The sequence below is a fragment of the Pituophis catenifer genome, unplaced genomic scaffold (assembly GCF_029215685.1).
Source record: "Pituophis catenifer annectens isolate HBS135680 unplaced genomic scaffold, rPitCat1.0.hap2 SCAF_12, whole genome shotgun sequence".
Lineage (NCBI taxonomy): Eukaryota > Metazoa > Chordata > Lepidosauria > Squamata > Colubridae > Pituophis > Pituophis catenifer.
In genome coordinates, this window is record NW_027256892.1 from 3,233,711 (window position 1) to 3,253,233 (window position 19,523).

Below are 19,523 nucleotides of genomic sequence, written 5' to 3' on the forward strand. Positions count from 1 at the left end.
AAACTTAAAACTGGCCACTTAAAACTGGCTCGGTAAGGTCTTTGCGGTTATCTAAGAGCAGAGAACTTGAAAAACTAAATTGCAGAAGTACGTTCAAAATTGCACCCTCCCAATTCACACACATCTGCAGGAATATTTAGTGCTCAACTCACTGGCATTTTGCAGCGACAAAAGCCCAAATTAAAAGTAAAAGTAACACAACCCAGTAGCTCTTGGAATTAAATGTCTTCATTGCAACTTGGAGTTTTGGGGTTCATAGATGGGAAGGAAATCCCTGCAACAGGAAATGTAATTCTCTGCTTGTCCTCAACCCGGCCCAAATATTAGGGATATTTTTTTCTGACCCAGCTTTCCAAACATGGCAAACCCTCTCAAGTTAACTCAAAAATTCCTTTATTAGGAGCACCAGCAGCCCCGGCAAAAAGTTTCTCTCTCAACATCGGCTAACATGAGCCGAGGTGGCGCAGTGGTTAGAATGCAGTACTGCAGCTACTTCAGCTGACTGCTAGTTCAGCAGATCAGCGGATCAAATCTCACCGGCTCAAGGTTGACTCAGCCTCCCATCCTTCCGAGGTGGGTAAAATGAGGACCCAGATTGTTAGGGGGCAATATGCTATTTAGTATACTGTCTTTGGTGTAAGCCGCCCAGAGTCCTCAGAGAGTGGGCGGCATAGAAATATGAATAATAAAATAAAATAAAAGTCCGTCAAGTGGGAAGATGAATAGTTGTTTGCCACATAAATCAGCAGGAAAAACCTTAAAGTCACATAATACATATTCACATTAAAGTTACAGTACACATATATGGCCTGGACAACTTGTTAGGCCCAAACCATATCCTAACAATAATAAATAATTTTATTTCTATACCGCCCTTCTCCTGAAGGACTCAGGGCGGTGTACAGCCTATTAAAAAGACAAAAATATGCAGACATCAATTAAAAATAATTAAAAGTATTAAATAATTCCGGCCCGAATTAAAACCCAAAAATTTAAAACACCCAATTTAAAATCATGGGAGGTTAGCTCTAAAATAATATATAATTTGGCCCTGAGAGATTTCTTCCTTCTGCTGTTAGGTCACAATAGTTGAATTACAAATGAAATAATCATTTGAGTCAGGGGTGGGTTCTACTTACCTTTCCTACCGGTTTGCAACGGGATCACTTCTGATGACGTCAGGGTCAGTGAGCGGAGCCTCCCACTAGTTTTACTACTGGTTCTATAGAACTGGTCCGAACCGGGGACAACTTACCACTGATTTAAGTCCATAGCCAAAATATTGCTTTACAAAGGATTCTGAATTTGGTTCTTTTTTTAAGCACAGGTGCACCTTGGAGTGAATAATTGAGCCCACTAGAAAATAGATAAGCTTGCAAGGCATCCTGAACCAAATCCTTTTAATGGTGAAGGGGAATTTGAACAACTTTGCACACAATGCGAACCAGTCTTTGTATTCTAACATTGGATAACTTGAAGGGAAAGAGAATACAAGTTCCAATAAGGATAGGATGTTTCACAATGACCCCCCCCCCAAGATGTACACGTTGCTAAGATGTTACAAAAAGGATTTAATTTCGACGGAAACTATAATTGTAATCCAGCCATTCTAATGCGTGGAACTGCAATTCCCATGATATTGGTGGGATTTGATACCTTAATATGGGGTTTTGTTGGAAACAAGATGTTTTAGAAGAAAATAAGCACCCAATTTACTGCCAAACTTTAGATCAGTGTTTCTCAACCTTGGCCGCTGGACGATGTGTGGACTTCAACTCCCAGAATTCCCCAGCCAGCTGGCTGGGGAATTCTAGGAGTTGAAGTCCACACATCGTCCAGCGACCAAGGTTGAGAAACACTGCTTTAGATGGTTTCCCTCTTTAATCACTTCTTCAACCTCTGAGATACTTTGGGTGGGGAGGAAAAATGACTCAGCATTAACTAGCTGTTCAATAATATCAATACATTAAATGCCAGCTGAAGTATTAATGAGATGCTCCGACTCAAAGAACATAAAATGATCCAGGAGATAAGAAGACCTTCTATAAAAGAACACCAAAACCCAAGAGAGTTTTTTGACAAGTTGACAGTTCTGTGTCACCATGGACAAACCAGAACCCATCCTAGGAACTTAACTTTTCTGGACATTCAGCATGAGTCCTAAATAGGATTAATAATGCATATTCCTATTCTAAACATCATGATTTAAGAAGAATGGAGCTATATTGGCTCAAACGTCTATCTGATACCGCATCCTGCTTGCCTGTTGGCCAACTGAACAATTCTAGGAAGCCCACCAATAGCAGCTAAATGCAATAGAATAGTTCCACTGTGTTACCAACTGTCCTTGAGGACTATCTTGCACTTAGTCAACAGGCTTAATTGGTTACTGAATTAACCAATTTTCTGGCATTGTTGAAGTAAGAATTTCCACAAGGACAACCTACCAGAATGATTATTCAACAAGCCTAACGTGATGTTCAAATACATGATGTTCAACCACTAGAACCACTAGAATAGGTGAAATAAGTTATGGAATGTCTATGGAGATTCTCGGTCATCCAGATCATGGTTGTCCCAAAGGTGCTTTTTCAAAAGGCAAATGGACTTTTTTGTTTTTCTTTGAAGATGTTTCACTTCTCATCCAAGAAGCTTCTTCAGCTCTGACTGGATGGTGAGGAATGGAAAGATTTATATTCCTTGCAGAAAGCTGGTCATTTGCGTACCTTAGGGAGTCATTGAGGCCACTTGGAGGTTTATCTCTGTCCTCAGGGATAGTACAAATGGGTATGGAATTGCTGAAAAGACTGTATTGTAGACTGGAAGTACATGTTCTGCCCCAGCTCTGGATTCCCAAGGATTGTGACGCACACCAACGGTCCTTATCAAAGTTATAACATACCAAGAATAAACAAAGTCCAGCAAAGTTTGGCAACCAACACAGAAAACAAAATATGATAAGACACTCACTCTCCAAAATGCTCTGTAATAATTACATGTTGTTTCCAGCAAGAAATTACTAACTGCGTGCGACTTAAATAGGCTAAGGGAGTGGCCAATTATCCTCAAAACTTACTCTTGAGGAGACCTCCTCCTCCTGAGTAGCCACTCCTGCCTTTTGGCAGCCCTGCGTGCTCGAGCATTGAGGAGAGGCTCCTCCACTTCACTCTCTCCACTTGAAGGAGCCTCTGGAGGTTCTGAAGGCCCAGGCTGAGTCTCTGCCTCTGGCATCACATCCTCTTCAGCCTCCTCACTGTCTGACGCGAGCACCGGCCTCCTCGTCATTGGGATCAGCCACGATCCGCGCAGGCCACTGGCGGGCCACAACAGTACATGATGTTATATCCTTCTCCCTCTGTTGAGAGAGAGCTGTTCAGTTTTGACAAAGATGGCCTCTTTGACCCCTCTTTCAAACCAGCAGTCCCCTCTGTCCAAAATATAGACTTTGCTGTCTTCAAAAGAGTGGCCTTTGTCTTTTAAATGCAGATGGACTGCTGAATCTTGTCCTGATCGCTTTGTTCTCCATTTGGCAGTTCCAAGAAAACTCCACACCCATTTGCACTACTCCGGTGACCCTGAAGACACAGACAAGCCTCCAAGTGGCCTCAATGACTCTCTAAAAGTATGCAAATGACCAGCTGTCTGCAAGGAATATAAATCTTATATAATATAATATATAATATATATTATATATATATTATATATAGCCGCCCTGAGTCTTCGGAGAGGGGCGGCATATAATTTTTTTTTTATTTGATTTATATGCCGCCCTTCTCTGGAGACTCAGGGCAGCTTACAGTGCGTTAAGCAATAGCCTTCATACTTTTGTATATTTTTACAAAGTCAGCTTATTGCCCCCACAAACTGGGTCCTCAATTTACCTACCTTAGAAAGGATGGAAGGCTGAGTCAACCTTGAGCCTGGCGAGATTCGAACTTACTTTAATTGCAGACAGCTGGAGTTAAATTACAATGCATTAGTCTGCTGAGCTATCCAGGCTCCTAATTAATTACTTAATTAATTAATCTTTCCATTCCAACCATCCAGTCAGAGATGAAGAAGTTTCTTGGATGAGAAACGAAACATCTTCAAAGAAAAACAAAGTCCAGTTGCTTCCTGAAAAAACACTTTTGGGAGAAGTTATGGAATGCACTGGAACTAAGATTTTCAGATGTTATTCTGGTATTATGGCAATATCTGTCTTATATGTTTTTCCTCTGCAGTTTTCATATATTATCGGCCTCTAGATAGCTCGAAACTGCACCATTTATTTTTCAGCAGTTGAGAAAGATTCAGGACTACCAAAAAAAAAGGAATCTGATTGACTACTCTGGTATACAAAAATTGGGGGGAAATGCCAACCTTGCATCTTGCCTCCCACAAAAGGCTTGCACATTAATCAATAAAATTAAACTATCTTTCATACCAATTGAGCCGTCCTTGGGAACAATTGTTCAGAAAACAGAAAATGAATAGTAAGCAAATAATTCATTTTTATTTGTTATTGATTCATTCAATTTGTATGTCTGCCTATCTCAGCAATTGAGATGAGTGACAAACAACCACACAATTTGCTAGATCCCAAAGGTGCTTTTCCAAAACTGGACTTTCTTTTTTTTTTCCTTGAAAACATTTTGCTTCTCATCCAAGAAGCTTCTTCAGTTCTCAAGGAAAAAAACCCAAGAAAGTCCAGTGGCCTTTTGAAAAAGCACCTTTAGGATAACCATGACTTGGATGATTGAGAATCTCCGTAGACATTTAGCCAATCTTGTTAGATGTTCATCCTGCCTTTTGTCTAAGAGCTAAAATCCATCTAGATCAGGGGTCTCCAACCTTGGCAAATTTAAGCCTGGTGGACTTCAGCTCCCAGAATTCCCCAGCCAGCTTTGCTCCCTCCCCCCTCCCATTTGCTAAGTAGAGAGCCGAGGTGGCGCAGTGGTTAGAGTGCAGTACTGCAGCTACTTCAGCTGACTGCTAGTTCAGCAGATCAGCAGATCAAATCTCATCAACTCAAGGTTGACTCAGCCTTCCTGTTCTGTACCCGTACCACACACACACACCCCACAGACGGCCTGGAGTTAATAAGCCACACGACAAAACTCTTTGATGATAAAGCTGGCAGCAACCCAGTGGCTAGCTGCCAATTCACACTTTACTCACACAAAACAAAGATTAGACCACAGCATTCCAATAAAACAGGCAGAGTGTCAATAATACAAGGATTAGTCCAAATGCAGTCCGATAAAGCAGGCAAAGTCCAGTAACGCAGAGATCATGGAGTATTTCCAGTTTTTGCTCGTCACAAACTGAACCGGCCACCACACCCACATTTATACCCTGTGGGGTGTGGTCCAGTGACTCAGCTAATCTCTGGCATGCCTTCCCCTCTGCTGTGCACGCTTCTCCCTGCGCCTCTGTTGAGGGTCCAGCCAGCACTTATCTTCCTCGTCACTGTCCACCTGTGGCTGCGGGGACATGCTTGGCTCTGAGCCTATCGTTTGGCCTTCGGTGTCCTTCAGAGGCATTGCCAGAGAGGAGGGTCCTGGAGAGGGAGGCCTTGCCAACTCCTCCCCTTCACTCTCAGAGTCTGCATCTGTCGATAGCCCAGGCTCAGGCAACGGAGCCACAACACTTCCATCCTTCCGAGGTGGGTAAAATGAGGACCCAGATTGTTGGGGGCAATATGCTAATGAAATATGTTAATATGCAATATGTTATATGTTATATGCTAACTTTGTAAACCGCTTAGAAAGGGCTGTAAAGCACTTTGAAGCGGTATAGGAGTCTAACTAATAAATAAATAAAAATAAATAAGTAGCCCTCTGAATAGCCAACAGAGTTGTCCCATGCTCTGTTCCCTTTTTTTAATTGCTGTTGCTGGTTTCCTCCTCTCTTTTGTTGCTATGCGTCAAAAGAAACCTGGTCCAACTCCAGAGTTCATAAAACATAATGGATATTCCTAGTGAATAATACTTGCATCAGGGGAAAACTAATCCTGGGTTATCCTCTGTTTGAGATGCTTAGCTTTCCTTCAGTTTATAGTACTGATTCCACAAAAGTCACAGGGAGCTTGTAAATGAAACAGGGAAGGAAGAATTTTTTAATATATTTGATACAGGGAAGGTGGTTTCTCCCATGCGCTATTTGCACTGAATTCAAGGGGAACATGCTGCTAAATAAAGAATCTGTTCTTTCAAGCAAATGAATGCAAGAACTGGATTTTGGGAAGATATGAACAAATTACAAGAGTCGATTGAAAATTGGTTAGCATTTACAGTATTGACTTTCTAAGCCAATATTTAGTGTTGTTTTTCAGTGATTGGTCAATATGTTGTGACTCCGACTCCCGAGCCTGTCCTCATGGAGGAAGAGGACTCAGAAGGTGAGGGGGAGGAACTGACAAGGCCTCCCTCTCCAGGACCCTCCTCTCTGGCAATGCCTCAGGTTCCATCCGAAGGCCAGGAGGAGGGCATTTTGGAGCACCCATTGTTAGAGAGTGATAATGATGAATCCTGGCTTGATCCCAGGCAGCGTCGGAGGGAGAAGCGTGCGCAGCAAAGGAAGAGGCATGGGAGGGCCAGGGATTGAGCTGAGTCACTGAGCCACACCCCACAAGGGATAAAAGGGGGTGTGATTGCTCGGCAGGCTTTATGACAGACAAAAGTTTAAACTCTAAAGAGTCACATCATGAATCCTGCACTTCGGCTCAGATATATTTTGGACTAAACTCTTGTGGATAATTTGTCGCTCTGGAAACGGACTGCAGATAAGGCCTCTCCTGCTTTTTGGGACTACTAATTGGACTTGGCAGGCGTTTTACAGTTAGCTGCCAGAACTCTCATCTGCAGGAATTCTGGTCTGTTTATACAATAAATTATTGGCAGACGTCTTTGATATTGCATTTGTCTGTGTGAGGACGGGGGACAGAACACAATAGCTTAAGCAGTAAGATTCTGCTAAGCATTTGGGTGTTTGTTTCCGCCCTCACTAAACACAACCATTATGGCCAACAGCAAGACATTAGGATCTCTATGTCAGGGTTCCAAGTAACACACCCAACAGAATCAAAACTCCAAGGCAGGCATGTTCCTCAAAGTATAGATTTATTAGGCATGTCTTATTGGCACATCTGGGGAAACCCGACTCTAAACCCCCCTCGGGTTTCCCTCTAGTTAAAGGTATTGTTTTCTTTTCCCTGCTCATGTAGTCCATCACATGGTCCAATCCAATCATCATCCAATGGTCAATTGGTCTCAAATCCCACCTCCACAGCTTGACTCATCTCCGCTGTGGCAGCCCTGAAGGTGCCGAGGGAAAACGGCTCCAGGGCTGACACTCTAGTCCAGTGATGGCTAACCTTTTTGCCATCGCGTGCCAAAAGTGGGGGAAGTGCGGGGGAGTTGCACGCACGTGTGCCCACATCCATAATTCTATGTGGCCCACCCTCATGCATGTGTGCTCAACCCCCCCCGCACTTCCCCCGCTTTTGGCACATGATGGCCTGGTGGGCCCAGTAGGCCTGCTTTTTGCCCTCCCAGGCTCCAGAGCCTTTCTAGAAGCCTAGGGAGGGCAAAAACAACCTCCCCCCCTCCCAGAGGCCCTCCAGAGGCCGGAAACAGCCTGTTAGCTGATTTCTAGTGGGCCCAGAAGGCCCGAAAATCAGCTGGCCGGCATGCACATGTGTGCCAGAGCTGAGCTCATGTGCCCACTGATATGGCTCCACGTGCCACAGGTTCGCCATCATGGCTCTAGTCCAATGATGGTGAATGTATGGCATGCATGCCAAAAGTGGCACACAGAGCCATCTCTGTGGGCACATGTGCCATCGCCAGCTGCTCTTCTGGTTTCTAGCCATTTTCAGGCTGCTTTTAGGCCATTTTTGGGGGCACTTTTCAGGCCATTTTTTGGGCATTTTTCAGGCCATTTTTCAGCCCAAAAAGGCCAAAAACCAGGCATGTACACACTGGCAGGCTCTGGCATACACACATGCACGCACATTCCGATTTGGGCACTCGGTGCCGAAAAGGTTCGCCATCACTGCTCTAGTCCAATAATTGGGGAAACCTTAAATTGTCTGACCCTGAGTTAAACATAAGACATCTGGAAGTTCTGTATAAGTGGTTTGCTTTTAGCAAACATCACTATAATCGAATTCGAAACTTAAATCAAGCTGTTGGCTTGATTTTCTCACAGGGTAATGTGATTTGATTTCCTCTACTTTAGAGCACAAATGTTCGGCCTTGGAAACCTTAAGAACTGGGTACTTCAATTTCCAGCATTCTAGGCGCTAAAGTCCACAGAAGGGTTGGGATTCAGCCGGTTCGGACTGCTTCAGGCTAACTGGATGCTAATTTTACATCTGGTTCTACCCAACCGATAGGACTGGCTGGCCCGGCCCGGCCCCGCCCACCCCATCCCTCCCAGGAGTCTCCATGAGGCCCGTTTTGGATGCCAGGTAAATGCAGCACCTGCACAGAGGCTCTGGGAGGGTGAAAAACGGGCCTCCCGGAAGTTCCGGAAGTCTGGAAATGGGCCCATTTCCAGCCTCCAGAGGGCCTCCGGAATCCAGGGGAGGCCATTTGCGCCCTCCCAGAGGCTCGAGGAAAGCCTCCAGAGCTTGGGGAGGGTGAAAACGCCCCCCCCCCATGCCGCTGTGGTGCAGAAGGCCAAGGAGGCCACGCCCACCATGGCCACGCCCACCCAGCAACTGGGCAGAGAACCGGTTGCTAAAATTTTGGAATCCCACCACTGGTCCACAGGTCTTAAAGTTGCCAAGGATGGACACCCCTACTTTAAAGCTTAGGAGTGAAAACGATCAAATCACCTTAAAGAAAAAAATATTAAAGAAACCTAAAACAGGGTATGTTTAATGAAAGTGGCGGCTGACTATTAGAAAGCCAGGCCTCTGTTCTTTTTTCCTTCTTCCCTCATTGCTATTTCCCTACGGGTAGTCCTCAACTTGCAACTGTTCATTTAGTGACCATTCAAAATTACAGTTGCACTACAAAAAAAGTGATTTACGACGGGTCGTATGACAGTTATAACCAGGGGTGGGTTCTAAATTTTTTTACTACCGGTTCTGTGGGCGTGGCTTATTTTGTGGGTGTGGCTTGGAGGTCATGTGACTAGGTGGGCGTGGCTAGCTGGTCAGAGTCATTTCTGGAAGGTCCTCACACTTACGACCCGACTCATTTGTTTGCTTTTAACACTGATCAGCTGTAGGGCGGCCGTTTGAAGCCCCGCGGCAAGAGTTTAAACAGTTTTTTTCCCTCTAGTCATCAGCTGGGACTCAGGAGGCAGCAATAGATTGGAGGTGGGACCAAATAAAAAGGTAAGAATAACATGGGGGGATGGGGGGGGTGGGAGGGCGGGGGGGGGAGAACTGGTTCAGTGACATCATATCGTCACTGCTACCGGCTCGGCTGAACCGGACCGAACCGAACCGGGAGGAACCCACCACTGGACTGAATACAGTCTTCAAGCTTATTACTTCAGGCTGAGTTAACCTCACTGTTGGAGACTATTCCCAGTTTTGTTTTTCTGAAGATACTAAAGACTGTATCTGGGGAAATTATTATAGTTGGGTTTTAATATTTATATCTTGTCTTTCCAGCTCAGGTTGGCAAACAAGAGCATCCCTTTAATCTATTTATCCTAACAATCCTCTCGAGATAGGTTCTGTGAAAGATCTTGACCCAAACTCTTCCCACAAGTTTGGTGGGCAAATAGAATCCTGTCTTTCTTTGCTTCTGGTTCATCCCTTATGGAAAGCCATCAATGGAACCATGTGGTCCGTATCTCAATCACAACCTCATTTGATATGGGATATATTAGAAATATTTCAGGCACCCCTTTTGGAATTAGTCAAGAAATACTTAAAACTGAAAGTTGTATATGCAGCTCTGTAACTTTATTGATCAGCTTGATTGCACAGATTTCATTGTTTTTCCCATTCATGGTTTCCAGAACAAGTCTAACCTGAGACATATTTTCCCCCACCCCACTGATAAATTCCATATCTCTTAATTTATTAATTTCCCCTTAGACATTAAGGTTTTAAATCAGCCCAATTGCACATTGATGTGGGATTCATAAGAATATACCATGCATGGTTTGGCAGTAAGCCAGCCTGACACTCTGCAAGCATTCGGGTTACTTTGCATCAAAAAAAAGAAGAGAGAAAAAGATTGGATAAATAATTAAATTATTTAAACACAAGAACATATTTGGAATTTAAATACACGGTGTAGCAATTCTAGCTCGCTATCTGGGAAACCAGCACACACGTTGATTCAGATCAATCCTTCTTCTGCTGCTTTGGAGTTTCCTCTCCACTAGATTTTTCTTGTTCATCTTCCTCTTCCTTTTTATCTCCCTCGTCTGCTTCCTCTTCTTCTTCTCCTTCCTCTCCTTCACCTTCTCCACCTTCCTCCTCACCCTCTTCAGTTTCTTCTTTAGCTTCTAAATAAAAAGAGTGATAAAGACAAAGTTTGGGATGTAAGATTACAGCATGTGATGGTCTGGTTGCCATTATAGAATAATTTGAGAATAGCCAGGAGCAAACTTGGTTCAAACCCATTGAAAATATATGCAATATAATATCTTTTTAAAAGGTTTATGAATCTCTTAAAAATCAACACGCTCAAGCCAATTTTGTTCACAATCTAAGTTAAAACTGGGTTGTAATACACAGAATTCTTTCTAGCTTCTAAACTGCACAGATTACGTGGAATGGGATTTGTCCTGGTGAGATCAATAGGCGAGACACCATTTAAGAATCTTTGAATCCAAAGTTAGAAATGTTGGCTATCATTGGATATTTGTACTTGGAAAAGGCAAGATATCAACAAATAAAACTTCTTTGATCTGTAGCAGAATTCTTCAAAAAGTGACTAATTCAATGCTTGCTTTCATTGATCAAAGCAATGGTAGTACATGACCAAAAAATACATATTCAGCAAAGAAGAAGAAGGAAAATAGAATATGCAAATCCAAGTGATGTTCAGTGTTTATTTAGGCTTCAAAAACCCTTTTATCCTCATAGTTTCAATAATTCATAGTAGTGTCATTTGCTCCTTTGATTAATTCTAGCCAAATGAGCAGGATTATGCATGCCAATCAATAGCAATCTACACAATAAATCTTGGCATGCATTTTGAAGAGAAAAATAAAACTACCCGTTAAAACTACCCAATTTAAAGATTTCAATCATTTGGCATTTTTGCTTGATTATCTCACCTTCTGTTTTAAATCAATGCGTGAGAGATTTATCAAATAGAAATGCAAAAGAAAGAAAAAAAGATCATGGCCTTAAGAAATTTATCACTGAATTCAGAGGTAGACCACAACCTTAAAGAGGATGCCAAACCTTGAATTCAAGCTTCATCCATCCCAAAGTTTGGGGAAAGTGTTAATCCCACCATATGTGTAGTTAGAGTAAAGGTAAAGGTAAAGGTTCCCCTTGAACATATGTGCTAGTCGTTCCCAACTCTAGGGGGTGGTGCTCATCTCCATTTCAAAGCCGAAGGGCCAGCGCTGTCTGAAGATGTCTCCATGGTCATGTGGCCAGCATGATTCAACACCAAAGGTGCACAGAATGCTGTTACCTTCCCACCAAAGGTGGTCCCTATTTTTTCTACTTGCATTTTTTTACGTGCTTTCAAACTGCTAGGTTGGCAGAAGCTGGGACAAGTAACGGGAGCTCACCCCGGTATGTGGCACTAGGGATTCGAACTGCTGAACTGCTGACCTTTCGATCAACAAGCTCAGCATCTTAGCCACTGAGCCACCACATCCATGTAGTTAGAGTAGACACGGTAAAATAAATGGGTAAAATTCCCTAGCGCTATGCACCCTTGATTTCAAATATTTAGTTTGTTTGGTGTGTGACTGTAACTCAATAAATTTCAGAATATATATTTTCCCCTGCCCAAAAGTACCTTCTTCTTCCTCTCCTTCTTCTCCTTCTTCACCTTCCCCCTCGGCTTCCCCCTCTTCCTCTCCTTCTGAAGGGGGAGTTTCTTTGGCTTCTTCCATTTTAGTTGCTTCAATCGTCTCCTCGACATCTATCTGTTCTTCTTGCACATGGCTTGAATAATAGGCAGGGAAGGAACGAGCTGACATTAAGTAGGAGCTGCTCTGTAAACCACTGTAGGCCGATCTCCCAAAGGTCGAACCGCTCTGCGTGTAGCCACTGCTTATGTTTCCCACGCTTGTGAAACTGAGTCGAGTCTCTTCACCTTCCAGCAGTTTTCTAGAAGACAAAAGGCACACTTCTTCACTGCCATCATTATTTCACTCCTTCGTTCATTGTTCATTCATTTTCTATACCCACCCAACTCAACCAAGTAACTCCGAACGGCTTACAATTCTAAAACAACTTAAAAGATGATGGATCAATCAAAACATCCACAGCATAAATAAGTCACTCATGCTCTCGTTACTTCCCGCCTGGACTACTGAAATGCTCTCTACATGGGGCTCCCCTTGAGGAGCACCCAGGGGCTCCAGCTGGTCCAGAACACGGCTGCGCAGGTGGTTATGGGAGCGGCGTGGCACTCCCATGTGACCCTCCTCCTGCGCGAGCTGCACTGGCTCCCGGTGGTCTTCCGGGTGTGCTTCAAGGTTTTGGTTACCACCTTTAGAGCGCTCCGTGGCATCGGACCGGGGTATTTACAAGACCACCTTCTGCTACCAATAGCCTCTCACTGACCAATAGTACACTCCCATAGAGAGGGGCTTCTCAGGGTGCCGTCGGCCAAACAGTGTCGACTGGCGGCCCCCAGGGGGAGAGCCTTCTCTGTGGGGGCACCTACCATCTGGAACGAGCCAATATACAGCTTGTCATCACACATTAAGCATATTAAAAGTTTTCTCTGAATGGGATTTATAAATTATTTTCAAACTATTGGAGAAGAAAAAGACTGGGAAACAAAACTTACACTCCCAGTATATACTGGCTTAACGAGGATAATTAAAAGTCAACTAAAGCAGGGGTCTCCAACCTTGGCAACTTTAAGTCTGGAGGACTTCAACTCCCTCCAGGCTTAAAGTTATCAAGGTTGGAGACCCCTGAACTAAAGGAATCTTATGAACCCAAGAAATGGGTGAATTCAGAAACAAGTTAACAAAGCCAATAGGAAAGGTGTGTTTTCCCAAAGTGAAATGAAGTGAATTTGTGCTTCTCAGCTCATTCCTTTCTTTAGGAATTTACCTATATGCTGCAATTTCGATATCCAGAGCCATTTTCACATTCAGGAGATCCTGGTATTCCTTCAGATACCGAGCCATTTCACTTTTTGTGGTTCTCAGTTCATTTTCTAGTTTATTCACTGTATCCTATTTGGAGGGAAAAAAATGCAACAGTTAAGTGTATAATCTCACTTAGATCTTCAAAGCTCAAATATTTTTTTACTGGTTTTTGCCATGGTAAGGAACAGTTTAGTTCCACTTAACAGTAACAGAGTTGGAAGGGACCTTGGAGGTCATCTAGTCCAACCCCCTGCTCACGCAGGAGACCTGTACTAGGGATTCGAACCGCCAACCTTTCTGATCAACAAGCTGTGTCTTAGCCACTGAGCCACATAGAAGACTTCAGTGGAAGGGTTCATCTGGAATATCCGAGCCTCGTGTCCCTATATTACTGATTTCGTTCCTAGATATGCTGTTTAAGCTCCCTTAAGGACTCTGATCCTTAGACCAAAATATACTTCTCAAAAGCCATAGTTTCTGGTTCAGTATTTAGTAAATACTTCAGTCTTTAGTAAATATTTAGTAAAAACATGGTAAATAATTGAGGCAAGCTAGAAGAATACCAATTTATTCCTATACAAAACATATGCCCAAATTAAGCTACAGTCAAAGTAATTTTCCCAAATTCAATGAGATGAGTTCATCTTTCTTAACTTAAGCACTGATGAATGTAATGGATCTATTTTAAGCCAGAATCCAATCTATAGTCATAAATCATCATTTTCTTTAACAGGGCTGTTAAAATACCTGTGTTAAGAATCAAGCTAACCTTCAATTCAAACTCATAAATTATTTAAGATGACAGGCAGAGCTAATGCCAGATATGTCCACTTAAAAGTGCCATTTATCAAATTGATCGGAATTTTTCGCATCAGTATTTATAATACTGAAGGTTTATAAAAAAAAATTTATCTATAACCAGACCATGTCAAGACAAAGTACTTCTTCTTAATAATTACATCCATACAATATACTTAGAAAATAAGATATAAGACCTAATGGTAATACTTAGAAAATATGCCCATTTTGATTAATGTTAATTTTGGTTAGATGTTTGAAACTTAGCAAGTTGTACAAACTAGCTATTAAAAGTTCAGCATGTGTGAGTACAGCTAAGCATACCTCTCAGTCATATTCTAATTTGAGCTGTTGGTAAGTTCATATTAATCAGAATTAATTGGAAAGGTGTTTCAGTTGAAGTGAGTTTTATAACTGAGCTTAATCTGCATAGATTAAAAGGCACGAACTGTCAGTATGTTATATAGTTGTCATTCATATATAACTATTCCAGAACATAGCTTTGTTGGACTTATGCATAATAGTTCCCTTTCCATTTAGAAGGATACAGCTACTGCATATATGGCTGTCATGGCTAATGACAAGTAGCCATCCATTTCAACACCTCGGATGCTGGACAGCTCCCATGTTAATTTGGGTGTGGCAGAGGTGGGCAGAGACTTCTGGAACATGTTGGTGCATTGCACCATTGCCTGCCTGGAAGCTGCTGCAGTGTTGTCTGTTGCATTCAAAGGTCACAAAACAGCTTTGGCAGGATATGACACAGCTATTGGAACCACCAAGCAAGTTGGACCTCATATGCGTAACTTTAAAGCAACTAAACAGCTTTACTACAATCAACCCTTCTACATATTTTCTCTGGTTTTACTAACTCTCAACTCCGAGTCACCTAGGACAAAGTTTTTGAAGGATTTTATCTATAGTGAATATTGCCACCTAATTGGATGTGCGTGGTGAAACTCCTTTTTTTTTCTTTTCTGCCCAGTGGATTATAAGGAGTCCAGCTATATTCCAACTCTGCACTAAATATTTTCTAAAATGTAGCTCTGCAGTAAAGTACAGAAATGGTTTTGGGAAAAATCTGCTCTCTGTGAATTCTTCTGCACAATCACAATCATTTCCCAAAAATTGAGAGCTTGAAAAGATTTCAGAACTAAGCCGCTAGAAATCTCCTCTCCTTAACCCTCGCCCCGCCACCTTTAAGATTAGAGGTGGGCAGTTCACTCAAGTTTAACTCGCTTGTGGTCTGTGACACAACTCAGAAGCGAGTCCTGCTAGCCAACAAGGGAGCATATTTTTGCTCTCTTGCTTTTTGCATCAACGCTGATGCAAAGGAAGAAGACAAGTGCTTCCATTTGGACAGCTCCCTAAAAGCTACCGCTGCACAAGCGATTCCATCTTTTCCCCTTTTGTCAGAAAAGAAAAATAAGAATGGAAAGCTGCAATGGGGCGATTACCATTCCTTATTCCTTGGGAGGGGAGGAATCTCAGCGCAACACCGGATCAAACCAAGGTTTGCGCCTCCCCCAAAGCAAGGTTTATCTTTTGCTGCCTCAGTTACACACCGAAGCGGAATGAAAGCTGCGCCTTCGGTCGCGGGAGCGAAACAAAGGCGCAGCTGTCAATCATGCTTTCGGTTGCAGGGATTCCCCAAATTTTGATGGGGGGGAGGGAATCTGAAAGCAATGGGATGGGGGGAGGTGGAGGAAGGTGGATGGGAAGTTCAGGAATTCCCCCCCCCCGCGTCGGCTTTTGGAGAGCAACCGAGCGGCTGGGGACTGCTGCGTCAGTCGCGGAGACGCGGCTTCTAGATTTAACAGTAACAGACTTGGAAGGGACCTTGGAGGTCATCTAGTCCAACCCCTTGCTCTCAGACAACAGCTTCCCCACCACCACCCGGTGGCCGCGAAAAGAGAGGGGGGGAGGGAGGGAGGGAGAGGGAGGGAGAGAGGCCTGGTGGCTCAGCAAACTAAAAGCATTGTGATTAACACCAGCTGTCTGCAATTACTGCAAGTTCGAATCTCACCAGGCTCAAGGTTGACTCAGCCTTCCATCCTTTCTGAGGTAGGTAAAATGAGGACCCAGGTTTGTGGGGGGCAATAAGCTGACTTTGTATAAATATACAAAAGTATGAAGGCTATTGCTTAACGCATTGTAAGCCGCCCTGAGTCTCCGGAGAAGGGCGGCATATAAATCAAATTAAGAGAGAGAGAGAGAGAGAGAGAGAGAGAGAGGGAGGGAGGGAGAGGGAGGGAGGGAGAGAGAGAGAACGAGAGAGAGGGAGAGAGGGAGAGGGGGGAATGGAGAGGGAGAGAGAGATGGAGGGAGGGAGAGGGAAAGAGGGAGGGAGGGAGGGAGAGAGAGATGGAGGGAGGGAGAGAGGGAGGGAGAGGGGGGGATGGAGAGGGAGAGAGAGATGGAGGGAGGGAGAGGGAGAGAGGGAGGGAGGGAGAGAGAGAGGGAGAGGGAGGGAGAGAGAGAGAGAGAAGGAGGGAGAGAGGGAGAGGGAGAGAGAGAGGGGGAGAGGGAGGGAGGAAGAGAGGGAGGGAGAGGGAGAGAGAGAGACAGACAGACAGACAGACAGACAGACAGCAGCCCCATCCCCCCCGGAGCCCGCCCCACCTGTAGGGCGGCGAGATCGGCATTCTGCTTCTCCTCCAGGTCCTGCAGCTGCTTCTCGAGGGCTTCGTTCATGCCCCGGGTGGCCTCGATCTCCAGGGTCCTGGCCTTGAGGAGGCGCCGGCTCTCGGAGACCTCGTCCTTGGCGGCTCGGACGGCGTCGGTGTTCTTGGCGGCGCTCTCGGTGAGGACGGTGAAGCGGCTGCGGAACCACTCCTCGGCGTTCTGCATGTTGCGAGCCGCCAGCTTCTCGTACTGGGAGCGGATGTCGCGCAGGGCGGAGGAGAGGTCGGGCTTGGCCGAGACGTCCATCTCGACGGAGAGGTGAGCGTACTGGATCTGGGCCTGGAGCTCGGCCAGCTCCTCCTCGTGGACCTTCTTGAGGAAAGCCAGCTCGTCCAGGAGGCTGTCGATGCGCTTCTCCAGCTCGGCCCGGGCCAGGGCCGCCTCGTCGGCGCTTTTGCGCACCTCCAGCAAGCGGCCCTCGGCATCCTCGCGGCTGAGCACCTCTTCCTCGTAGCGCGCCTGCAAGGCGCGCAGCGTCTCCTCCAGGTTCTCGCGCTCGCCTTGCAGCGCCTGCTTCTCGTGGGCGGCTTCCTCGGTGGCCAGGCGCAGCTCGCGGATCTCCTGCTCGTAGAGGGAGCGGAAGCGGGAAGGCTCGCTGTGCTTCTGCCGCAGCACCAGCAGCTCCGCTTCCAGCACTTTGTTCTGCTGCTCCAGCTCGTGGACGCGCTCGATGAAGCAGGCGAAGCGGTCGTTGAGGTCCTGGAGCTGCGCTTTCTCCTGGCTGCGGATGGCCTTCAGGTCGTTGCTGATGGCCGCCACCTGAGTCAGGTCCAGGCTTTCCACCGAGGGAGGCAGCAGCAAGGAGGAGGAAGACGAGGTGTAGCTACGTCGGACCGAGGCGGAGGAGACGGGAGCCGAGAGGCTGGAGTAAGTCGAGCGAGCCACTCCATAGCCACCCCCGACGGCACCTCCGCCGGTCCGGAGAGAGCTGGAGAGATGGACTCGGGGGCTGCTCTCCACGAAGCGCCGCTTGTAGGACGGGAAGTAAGTCTCGTAGCCGAAGGTACTCATGGCAGCGGCTCGCTCTGGTCCTGCTGGGCAGGGGAAGGGGAAGGAAGGAGGGAGGAAAGCGAAGCTGCCACCTGGCCAGAGGGAGACCGCTCTGCGGCTGGGCACTGCCGCCTGCTCCTATTTATACCGCTGGGGGAGCCTGTGACGCAGCTGAGACCACCAACCCCTCCCCTCCCCTCCAAGCCCCCTGGCCAAGCAGCGCTGCGCAAGGAAGGAAGAAAGGAAGGAAGGAAAGGAAGGAAGGAGGAGTCATTGGCTCTCCTGGAAGAGCCTCTCCTTTCCTCCTTCACACGCCTCCCTTCCCCCCCCCCCACCACCACCCTCCACTAGATCAAGCAGCTCCACCCCCACCCACCCCCTCCACTAGATCAAGCAGCTCCACCCGTTCCTCCATGAGCCAGGTTTTTCGTTAGAGGGTGAAAGATGCGCTTTGCACTCCCCCGCAAATCCGGTCGGTCAAAGGGGTGAAATCCAGCAGGTTCTGAAGAACCGGTAGCGGGGATTTGGAGTAGTTCGGAGAACCGGCAAATGCCACCTCTGGCTGGCCGCAGGAGTGGGGAGGGAATGGGGATTTTTGCAATATCCTTCCCCCTGGAGTGGGGTGCAAATGGGGATTTTGCAATATCCTTTTTTTTAAAAAAAAAAATTTGATTTATATGCCGCCCTTCTCCGGAGACTCAGGGCGGCTTACAATGCGTCAAACAATAGCCTTCATACTTTTGTATATTTATACAAAGTCAGCTTATTGCCCCCACAAACTGGGTCCTCATTTCACCTACCTTAGAAAGGATGGAAGGCTGAGTCAACCTTGAGCCTGGGGAGATTCGAACCTGCAGAAATTGCATGCAGCTGTGTTAATTACAGGGTGCCTTAAACCACTGTACTACCAAGGCTCTGCCTTCCCCTGCAGTGGGGAGGGAACGGAGATTTTGCAATGTCCTTCCCCCTGGAGTGGGGTGGGAACGGAGATTCTGCAGTATCCTTCCCCCTGGAGTGGGGTGGGAATGGGGATTTTGCAGTATCCTTCCCCCTGGAGTAGGGTGGGAATGGGGATTCTGCAGTATCCTTCCCCTGGAGTGGGAAGGGAATGGGGCTTTTGCAGTATCCTTCCCCTGCCACGCCCACCAAGCCACGCCCACAGAACCGGTAGTAAAAAAATGTGGATTTCACCATCGGGTCGGTTGCCTTTCTGGGCAACCCTTACAGCCAGCTGTGCCAGGCAGCTGTCCTTTCTTCCAGGAAGATGGGTTCCCGGCCGGTCTTTTCTCCATCCCTCTTCCCTTCCCTCCACTCAAAAGGTTGGTACAGGTAGTCCTCGACTTAACAACAGTTCGTTAAGAGACCAAAGTTATGACACTAAAAAAAAAAGTGACTTATGACCGTTTTTCACTCTTACGACGGTTTCAGCGTTCCCATGGCCACGTGATCAAAATTCAGGCACTTGGTAACTGGCATGTATTTCTGATCAATCTCCTGGGATCATGTGTTCACCTTTTGTGACACGCAGAGTCAATGGGGGAGCCAGATTTGCTTCATGACCGTGTTGCTAACTTTACAACTGCAGTGAGTCACTTAACAACGGTGGCAAGAAAGGTCGTAAAATGAGGCAAAACTCACTTAACAACTGTCTCGCTTAGCAATAGAAATGCGGGGCTCAGTTGTGGGTCATAAGTCAAGGCCTACTTAGCATCCTGTGGTCAGAGAACACACTCGGCCCCCTTGAACTCTTTGGAGTCCCTTTCCCAGGATTCCTTGCCCCAAAGATTCATAGGGCTCAC

General features: G+C 45.8%; 1 protein-coding gene across 1 annotated transcript; it reads right to left on the reverse strand.

Moving 5' to 3' along the window:
- Positions 1 to 9,888: 9,888 nt before the first annotated feature.
- On the reverse strand, positions 9,889 to 17,780 carry NEFL (neurofilament light chain). Its single transcript, XM_070952285.1, has 4 exons — positions 16,672 to 17,780; positions 13,214 to 13,338; positions 11,940 to 12,253; positions 9,889 to 10,461 (listed from the first exon to the last, which is right to left on the reverse strand). The coding sequence occupies exons 1-4, from the start codon at positions 17,743 to 17,745 to the stop codon at positions 10,298 to 10,300; spliced, it is 1,677 nt and encodes a 558-aa protein (XP_070808386.1). The 5' UTR covers positions 17,746 to 17,780; the 3' UTR covers positions 9,889 to 10,297.
- Positions 17,781 to 19,523: the final 1,743 nt, after the last annotated feature.

Excerpts from the sequence above, each read along its gene's own strand:
- NEFL (XM_070952285.1), bottom strand. The coding sequence starts at position 17,745 with ATGAGTACCTTCGGCTACGAGACTTACTTCCCGTCCTACAAGCGGCGC. Across the intron at positions 13,339-16,671 it reads CCGATCTCGCCGCCCTACAG|GATACAGTGAATAAACTAGA; the intron begins GTGGGGCGGGCT and ends CCCTCCAAATAG. Across the intron at positions 12,254-13,213 it reads ATCGAAATTGCAGCATATAG|AAAACTGCTGGAAGGTGAAG; the intron begins GTAAATTCCTAA and ends TTTGTCTTCTAG.